The sequence below is a fragment of the Lepisma saccharinum genome, chromosome 4 (assembly GCF_977018435.1).
Source record: "Lepisma saccharinum chromosome 4, izLepSacc3.1, whole genome shotgun sequence".
NCBI lineage: Eukaryota > Metazoa > Arthropoda > Insecta > Zygentoma > Lepismatidae > Lepisma > Lepisma saccharinum.
In genome coordinates this window covers 27,044,638-27,055,166 of record NC_139232.1, presented here as the reverse complement: position 1 = coordinate 27,055,166, position 10,529 = coordinate 27,044,638, and the positions used below count along the sequence as shown (strand labels likewise).

General features: G+C 37.7%; 1 protein-coding gene across 2 annotated transcripts in view; it reads right to left on the bottom strand.

Annotated features, from left to right (window-relative positions):
• LOC145987115 (uncharacterized) overlaps window positions 1-10,529 on the bottom strand; it is a 29,350-nt gene that overhangs the window by 6,049 nt on the left and 12,772 nt on the right. For both annotated transcript variants that reach the window (XM_083121597.1, XM_083121596.1), the window contains exon 2: window positions 4,019-4,221. Coding sequence is in view for 1 of the 2 variants with exons in the window: in XM_083121596.1 (XP_082977722.1) it covers window positions 4,019-4,221 (203 nt within the window). In the remaining variant the exon portion in view is untranslated. The remainder of the gene's footprint in view (window positions 1-4,018; window positions 4,222-10,529) is intronic.

Sequence of the window (10,529 nt, the reverse complement as noted above, 5' to 3'; positions counted from 1 at the left end):
AGAGATCAACGGCATGCGGAATGCCGGTGAATTAAGGAAGCAAATGGAAGGTGAAGTGACGTGGGGACATTTAGTGCCTTGAAGGGCATGACGTTCAATGAATAGGCATAATAAATAAAAAAAATCATTACAAATTTATTTCCATGTGCCATCACAAACAATATCAAATCAAATCCAAAACGTTTTTGGTCACTAATCAACTCAAGGAGGCAAAATTCCCGAATACCTCTGAAAGTAACACATGACTCAGTATGCGCAGAGGGCCCTGACAAAGCTAATCTTTTTAACTCTTTTTTCTCCATAAATACAACCTCGAATACACCGGCTTCATCCCTTCCCAACCTCCGTCCAGTTTGCTGTCACTCTCTAACTTCTCTCTCCACGTCTCCAGAAGAAGTGCAACACATCCTATCTTCAATGCCTCAAAATCGCGCCAATGGTCCTGATGAAATCCCTTCTATTTTCCTAAAAAACGCTGCTTCCTCTCTCGCTATTCCCTTCTCTATTTTATTAAACAGATGCTTCAATGAGGGTACATTTCCAGATTCATGGAAAAATGCTAACGTGGTACCATTATATAAATCTGGAGACAAGTGTGCTGTTTCTTCTTATAGACCTATTTCCCTTCTTTCACCACTTTCTATCGCCTGTGAAAAGATAATAAAGGACCGACTCTACAAATTTACCTCTCCATATATAAATACAGCACAGCACGGCTTTTTACCAGGAAGCTCCTGCTTAACCAACTTAAGCATTTTATTATCTGACGCTATCAACTCTATATCTAAAAATTCTCAACTGGATGTAATATATCTGGATTTTTCGAAAGCTTTTGACTCTATAAACCACAATTTCCTGCTTCATAAATTATCCCACCGTTTCAATATTCATGGAAACTTTCTCTCTCTGCTCAAGCACTACCTCCAAAACAGACAACAAAAAGTTGTTCTTTCCGGAATGTCTTCTTCTTATCAAGCTGTATCTTCTGGTGTACCTCAAGGCAGTGTTCTTGGACCTCTTCTCTTCATCCTGTACCTTGATGATCTCCCAGAATATCTTTCCGAGTCATGCAAGAACCTTCTCTTGTTCGCTGACGATTGCAAAATATATAGTAAAATCTCCAATTTCAGTGACATGACACTTCTGCAAAAGAATTTAGATTCTCTAATAAAGTGGTGTGAATTATGGAACTTAAAACTCAACCCTCAAAAATGTACCATGATGACCTTCTCCTTAAAGAAAAACACATTTAATACTAAATATTTCATAAGAAATAATTGTGTTCAAAGAGTTGCCGCACAAAAGGACCTGGGCGTCATATTTGACGAGAAACTTTCCTTTTCTGAGCACATCTCTACAGTCATAAGTGGTTCAATGCGTATGCTGGGTCTTCTCTATCGTTTCACGGAAATAAACAACTTGACTGCCCTCAGCACCTTTTACAAATCTTTTGTGTCACCTAAAATTGAATACTGTTCTCCGATCTGGTCTATGGCATGCCACTCAAATTCACATAGACTTAATTCCGTCCTAAATTTCTTCCTGGCCATTGTTCGACACCGAATTCCGTCCACAAAACACTTGCAAAAGTCCATCCTCCTGCAAATGTTAAATATCCAAACTCCACAAGAGAGACATAGACAGGCTGACCAAATATTTCTACATAAAATAGTGAATGGCAACCTCAGAAGTGACCGCCTTCTTCAGGAAATTCACTTTCGTGTGCCTGCCCGTTCAACAAGAAGCACTCAACTTTTTGCCTCTCAGAAGCCGAGATTGTGTCTCATCCAGCGCTCTCTGTTCCATAGACTGCCCAGTGAATATAATAATCTAGGAAGCCAAATAGACATTTTTGAAAATCTGGACAGTTTTAGAAGAAAGTTAGCCAAAAATATGTAAGTCTTTTAACCACATGTATTTTTTTTTATGTTATTATTTTTGATGTATTATGTTATTATTTTTTTGTCCTTATGTTCTATAAAAACGTTCCAATGTAAAATGGCTAACGCTGTATTTGGAATCTTCTATTAAATAAATAAATAAATGTTCGACTTTTCGAATAGGCACAGGTCGTCTCTGCCTGCGTGTACTTTATTATTGCCTCACATTAATGAACCCTAATAATGGATAATTGTCCTCCTCCGTAGCCGAGCGGGTTAGGGCGGCCCCTGTGACGGAGTGGTTAGCACATCGCGCTACTACGCTAGGGGTCCCGGGTTCGATTCCCGGCTCGGCCATGGATGTTTGTGATTGTCTGTCCTGAAAAGTCTTGAAATTGAAATATGAATGAAATGATATGAGTGAATGAAGTGTGATGGGGGAAGCTTCCGCATAGGGGCTTTCCTTTTATATGAAAAAAAAAAAAAAAAAAAAAAAGCGGGTTAAGGCGTTCACTCGTCTTGAGATCGTTCGCTGCGGGACAGCGTAGGTTCGAATCCGGCTCTGGTCGGAATTTATTCGTCCTACGTATAGGGCCGGTGGTAGCCTACCATTGTGAGGAAATTGGGGAGCTCCGAGTGAGTGAGCGTAATCCGGTCACGGAGACCTACTATAACGGCTGGGGATACGTCGGGCTGACCCCCCGACTATTCCAATACTGGTTGAAGATCTCCACGCTTAGGGGTGACGAAGGAAAGCGTGGGAGGGAGACCGGCAGTCGGTAGGTATGCCTAGGCCCTTCATGGGCTGTTGCGCAACGGATTATTATTAGTATTATTATTAATAATGGATAATTTGTCACGTAATACATTTGTTTTGTACTGTCTCGTATGTACGATTTTAAACATTATAGAGCAATCTACAACTTCAATTTGCAACGGATTGCAGAATCCCATCACAAATTTCTAATCAAATTTGATTTCAAGACTCAGAAAAAAGTGCTATTTTTGGACTTGCAAAGTAAACAATATAAGTATCACGATATACATAGAACATACTTATTATTGCGTTCACTGTTCTTTCAGAAATAAAACAAATATGATTTGCTCCGAAACGTGTTTGCTCAAAGTTATAAGTGCATTTTCGAAATCCTGCAATTTTAATCTGGGTGGGGTGTTGAAAGAGGGGAACAACTACGTGGCATTTGGTGGCTATTGGGAAAATGCTTCTCGTATTGAGATATGAACTTCAGTTAGAAATAGAGTTCAACTATTTTTGTCTGTATACCAATCCAATACAATTTGGCCACCCCTACGAAGACAGGGGTGCCAGGTTCGAATCCCGGCCTGGGAACGGGTGTTTGTGAGTGTCCATTTATCACATCATCATTCATCCCGATCTTCGCAATTAGTGAAAAGTTGCACAACAATAAATCAAATCAAATCAAAATCCAATATAATTTATCTGAAAGAACCCTAAAATAAATTACCATAATTTACGAATTGCAATTGGACAAAATGCAAAAAAGGAAGTATTTTAAAGAAATATGTATGCCAAAAATTTCATCTAATTTCGTCATAGATTGAGGTGGTGCCATTTTAGCCACTCGTGGAAGTTATGGCCCTGGTATAAACAAGTGAATGTAGAATAAAAAATAATTCTTTGTTTTGCTTTGCACGTAGATCATTTTATACTTATAATTTTAAACAGAACTGAAGATTGATGCCAACTTTGGAGAGCAAGGTACACTTCTACCTTCCCCAAATTCTTCAAGGCAGAGCAGAGAACCACACCCCTTAACATCCACTTAACACTTAAAGTACACATTAATGCTTAGAACTGGGGGATGCTCGGCTCCCATTAGCATTGTTGATAAGAAGTCCTTTGTTTCAATTCAAAGAAATATTTCTAATAAATTCCTTTTTGTTAAACACTCCTCCCACCATACATGTATATAGTTTAATTCAACAATGTGTCCCTTCCCCCTCAAGTATTGGAAATTGATACAATTGTTAAAACACAAAATGAAACGGTGAACTTTTATTCAAGTTTCGAACCTAAGACCAGTGACTTCGTAGCTTGCAAAAAAGCAAGTTAATATCATACACTTACTATTAGCATTGTAAGTCAAATATTTTACCTCATTTTCAAGAAGAGAAACGTCCTTTCTGTTGGAAATGGAGATGGGAAATCCATGGAAGCCGAGACTCAAAATATCTCTCTTTAATCCAAACCCAGATGACCCTTCCTTCAGATTAGGTTTTTTGATGGTGTTGGAAGTAAATTCAGATGTCTTGTTGCACCTAGCACAGTTGTTCTCTGCCAGCAAGGCGAATATGAGAACTATGAAAAAGAACAAGTAGCCTAAATCATTTCAACGGCAAATTAATAATATGTTTTTTTTTTATTCAAATTAAATAGTAAACTATATTTATAATATAAAAGCAAACTTGACAGTAAACCTGTGATGGAAATTGAGAACGATGGTCAAATTTGGATTGACCTTGCCCAGAAACACTTACGAGTAGGTATCTTCGGCTTTATACACGGACGGCGTAAATTCAGGGTGACTCCACGGGGAGCCGCCCTCGAGGGGTGCCAAACCGGGATGTCCCCTTTAACCTTATTTATTTTATATTACATAAACGTGGTTATTTGTTTATTTCTTAGTCCAGTTTATAGACAGAAAGGCTAAACAGGACTGCACCTACAGTTGAAAGTGGGATTCGCCATTATGTGCCTCCAACGGGTGCATGTCTATCGGTTTAAAAAAGAGTTCGATTTATTGTTGACAATCATTCATTGAAGTTACTGATGACGAGAAACTTGATCTGTCAATCAGAGTGTCGTTCGATTCGAAGGAGTTAGAGGCGTGGCTCAAAGTATTCTTCACAGGAAGATCAACCAATACAGGCTCATCCAACGTTGACAAAACTTCGCCATTGCTTAAATATTGTTTCAATAACGCGAATCAGCAGAAAAATGGATGAAAGTTTATTTTGTCGCATTAGTTGAGTCGCATTGTTTCCAGTTGGTAATAAATAGTGCCAGTAATCGTTCACGAAGTTAATACATGTATGCATGTAAGTGTGTTTGCACATACACTCATTAGAACCGTTTTCACTACGTAATGTGATATTTCATTAATACTTACGGGAAAATATTGGTTTTGGCCGTCCCCCCTGGCGGAGTGGTTAACACATCGCGCTACGACGCCAGGGGTACCGGGTTCGAATCCTGGCCTGGGCATGGATGTTTATGAGTGTCCATTCATCAATTTCATCATGCTACTACTCATCACTATCTTCGCTAATTAGCCAAATGTGGCACAAAAGGCGAAGTAAAATAAAGCAAATCATTCATTCATTCATTCAAAATATTGGTTTGGGTCTAATAACAGAAACTGCTTTTCAATAATTAATTTGGAAATGTATTCTTTATTTCTTGAATTAATGATTACACTAACTCGATAATTTCGGGAACATTGGTAACCGCAGATGAAAGAAAATACAGAAATTACATTATTACCCTCAACATTACGTTTTAAAATCTATCTATGCACACATAGACTGCTCTTGACCGGGGATACATTTAAATTGGAATCTTAAACATTATGCGACCTGACTAGAAATCGGAGGAGAGAACACTGATTACAAGACGTCGATATTTTACCACTGCGCTCTGGAGAAATCCTATCATAATGTGAGATTGCATTATATATTCATTATTTTCAATACAACATTCTAAAACTTTTTCTTCACCACACTAATTGCGGTAACTGTAAATGTACATGTCAAATAAAATGAAATTACATACAATTACGGTACCAGTGTCGACAATTAAGCTTTAGACTATTTCAGAAGGGAATGTAAAATATTCACCAATGTTGTTTCACATGATCCCAACTAGATTCTCTACCCACTATGTCCTCAATGTGCAAGGTATATGCTCGTTGATAGTTCCTATTTCGTGTAATGGTTTGCGGTAAAATATCTTATTAATTGATTGACTTGGTTTGTTTTACTTAGCTTTTGTGTCCCTGTTAGCTAATTGCGAAGATAAATGGTAGGAAGATAAAATGGGTGAAATGACAGTCAGAAACACACATGGACAGCTCCCAACTCAAATGCCACCAAGAATCTTACTGGCTGGGAGTCCAGCCAGAACCTCGTTGATATGTACGAGTACAGTTCCGTGGTGTGCTACGTGGAAGAGAGTTTAGTATTTCGGTGACTGCAGAGAAGGTCACACCGTTACACCTCATACAATATCTTGTAACATTTACAATGAAGTGATGGAAGTTAAAATACAGGATTAGCCTAAAAGAAATAGACAGTTTGAATGCTTTATGAATTGAAATATGCTTGTTACATCAGAAAGCTTTTAGTATTGTTGAATAGAGAAAGTCTTCAAGTTTACGACCTCCGCTTTTCGTTTGTCTTCGTGACGTTAGCATCACGTGAGCACCCGCAAGCCAGGTGGAAGGGTCTTCCTTTTCGCACAACAGTTTTGCTACCTTGTGTTCTGACGTCAGACGAGGAATGCATACGAGGTTAGACATGTTAGGTTAGGTTCCATTAGCATAAATACAATGAAAAATTATTATTCAGGCTAAGGGAACTAAACCCCAGGAAAGGACATTTTTCAGTTTACACTAGATAAAATTAGGTTCTTGTCTTCTTGAATAATGTGACGATAATTTAAGGAGATACAATTATCGAGGCAAGACGAAGAATGTTCTATAACCCTGTTATTGTTAATAGCGCGTATCCAAGGTGGTAATCAGGGGGCTAAAGCCCCCCCTCCACACACCTTCAGGAAATATTTCTGTTTACATTAGATAAAATTAGGATTTTTGTTTTTTGAATAATGTGACGATAATTTAAGGGGAGAAATACTTATCAAGGCAAGACGGAGAATGTTCTATAACCCTGTTGTTGATAATATTGCACGTAAACGTTTCTTGAGTTTTCAGTGTTGTCGCAGCAAACTTGAGCACTATATAGAGACTTGTCAGCATTTGGAAGCTGCACAGCAAAGGTATCGCCACATAGAGCGATTCGTTGTAATTTTTAATCTCTGGAAGGCGCGAGAGGGAATGTTCTTGAATAAGTAGAGTCGAACTACTGGCAATATTTATAAATCGTTTATCTGCGCAACATTCTAGAATATACTGAGGATATAAATACGCGTTAATTAAAACCATTCCTTAATAGAAATTCTTTGACCGAATCTTGGTTCCAATGAGAAAAATGGCGTTGCCTATGACATCATTTCCTTTTAAGCGTTCAATTCAAGGACTTGTTCATGATTTATTTGATCGTGTTAAAGGTGCTTTACTTCAGTCTCTAATACGAAATTATAAAAACTTCTGGTGAGTTGATTTTTAAAAATGTGTCCGAGATAAAGAGTGGCTTGCAAACGATTTTCGGCAAGGAGAGGTGTTACGCATACTATTTTTGGTGGTCAGTCCTCATTTTGCCATATTTTCGTGTTTTTGACGTTCTTTTTTAAAGGACTGTTTCAAATGGGGTTATGACCCCACCAACCCTCCCTTGGGCACGTCACTGGAGATATCTAAATGAGTAAGCATTTGATCATATTGGGAGAAGAAACATTAGATGTGTTGGGAACGGAAGGGTTTACACTGTGCATTAATTGTTTCCCAGCTGTATTCTATAGAAGACTTCCTTTGTTTCGTGCCGATATAAGACAAGACTGCGGAAGCTGTGACAGACAATTTTGAACACTTGCGAGTGCTTAGGCCTGAATATGAACAATTTGGTGGGCTTCGGCTTTTAAAGGAGCTGCAAACATGGGAGGACAAGACACATTAGTGGTGTTCAGGCTCGAATCAGAGAAATATTCGAGAACTGTCTGCGTCCAGTTCGCAGCACACAGTTTGAATCTCGTGTTGTCGAGTGGATTGATTGTCCATCCCGTGAATGTGTAACAGCTTCGTAAAAACACTTTTGGTTACCTGGTACACAGATGTTTTGATGTCTAGTGAGAAGAAATGGACGAACATACATACTAAGATTTTTTCGGCACACAAGGTTAATGGAAATTGAGGAGTCGAGTGGTGAAAAATGTTCCGATTTCACGTTCTGATTAAAATCACACCACAGTGGTGACGATTTAGGGGATAGTTGCTCCCCATTTTTTTGCCTCCATACTATGGCCTCTTAATCCTAAGCCTTGTCTAACAAGAGAAAGTAAACTTTCCTTTTCACCCCCCCCCCCCCCGGTTTTGGAACCAAATTGCCACCACTGACCTTAATTGTGAGGTTCTATCTATACCCTTTTAAAAAAATTGTGTTCAGCCCCCCCCCCCCAAAGGAATTCCTGGATACGTGCCTGAAGATTACTGACGTTTCCGGGGGGATATTTATAACTTCCGGGGGGATTTTCCCCCCGGGCCACCTACTGAATTCATCGCTGCGTCGGACCCCTTCCCTCTGGAATATCAATGTCAACCTAAAAGTACATGTTCATTAGAAATTATAATCATTAAAAATGTATACCGTATGAGCCTCCCCTATATATAGCGCAGTGGTAGCGCCTTCTGATCTGATTCAGCACATGAAATGATCCTCACAGACAAGAGGCGGAGATTGAATGTGGATAACACAAAACGATTCATGGTGATCACTAGTATAATTGCTGGTTTTGCAAGGCGAACTTTCCAAAACTTCAAGGATACAAGCAAATGTTTTCTCTATTCCAACCTTACGTATTAACGACTCTCACCCTCCCTTCCACAGACAAAAATATTGACAATATAAAAGGTTTTTATGATTCCAATGTACAAAAAAATGTACCTAATCAACTTCAAGATATATATATTATTTTGTAATAATCTTCCGTCTGTCAGAGAGATTGTTCTGTAAAAGACTAAAAAAGTAAAATTTGGTTTTATTTTCCATGTAGCTTTCTTTTTCTTCCTAAAAAAAAGTTAAACTGAGAGAAACTTTTCTCAGGGCATTTATAAACATGTATAAATTTAATGGAATTTGGATTAATAAAAGTTGGAATTTTTTACGTCAACGGAGAAAAAATTGGATTAGAGAAAACATCCGTTTCTACCTTATTTCATGTTTTGCCAGAATTCATGAATAATTTCCAGAGCCAATAATTCACGCATAATTTTCGGAGCCAATAATTCGCATGTAATTCCCGGAATTCAAGGAATTCCAAGTGAGTAGCCACCCTGATATTGTGCAGCAACTTATACATACGTAATTAATTTTTCGTATCAACAAATAACATTTTCTAACAGCACAATTGCAGTATTATAATAATTTGTAGATAGTTTTGAAAATGATATAAAGAAATTAACATTTGTTTAGAATATTAATATTTGGTTATTACGGTTCTTGTGAAATTTTGTTTTTAACGATTTTATCTAATCAGCATTTTTCAGAAATTTTGTACCAAATTAAGTGTTTTTGCAACCTATTTCAGTACTTTTGGAACCTAATTTAAGGTTTTTAGAACCTATTTTCGGATTTTTAGAGCCTATTTTACGAACCTAAAAGCACACTTTTTAGAGCCTGAAAATCCTAGGTCTAGTGATAACTAATAAAAGGTACAAGCATGTTCTATTAATGTTCTTCCGGGGTGAAAGAAGTGACCGCATCTGAACACACCCAAATGGTAACCTCACTTCCAAGTCCTACACTCCGCCAACTTGAAGGCCAACGAGGCTCTGGAGTCTGGACCTAAGGTCAGTATAATCCCTCATAGGGCTGTCTGTGTGTTGTCCTTATATGTGTTGAGTGCTCCTTTTCAGTAAGGAGATTTTAGTCCTGAGAGACACATGTTTATTTTTTATTTGTAGTAAAGTGTTTGGCCCTGTATAATGTGACAGGTGCAAATAGCCTAAGGATGACGCATCAAAAATTTTAATTTCAGTCAACCAATAACGTTCTTCCATGGACACCGGTAACAAGTAAACAAAATTCACGGTTAGTTAGTAGTGTAACAACTACTAGTACTACTGCTACTACTACTACTAATAACAATCATGCTAATAATAATAATAATAATTAAATGTTATTACATTAATCTAGCAGTTACAATAAGTGCAATTCAATAAGACTAAAGACACATCCAACTAGAAGCATTCGTTACAAACACAACCTAAATAATAATTTTCATTGTATTTATGCTAATGGAACCTAACCTAACAGGCCTAACCTAACCTCGTAAGCATTCCTCGTCACGTAGACAAATGAGGTAGTCCGTATAATACTAAAGTACCCATAATTAATTTGTTTTATATGAATTCTGAGGTAAAAACCAACAAGTGTAATATGTCAAACTAAAGATAAGTGATTACACTAGAATTTTTATTTGAAACAATTTTCTTCTCCGATGTCTAGGTTATTAGTAAATTAATGATAAACATAAAATTCTTAGTAAAAAAATGCGAAATGTTTATACTAATCCGTGATTTACTATTAACGGTTGCTCCTATCGAAAAACCCAAGATAACCTTAAATATAGGACACATATAAAGCTTTCATTTGAATGTAAGAACACTGAAATCGGACATTGGTTTCAGAGATAAAGTCGTTTTTCCGAAAGTCAACATCCGCCATCTTGGATTGGCCACCATTTCTATTAGCTACCACTTTGAGATGCCAATG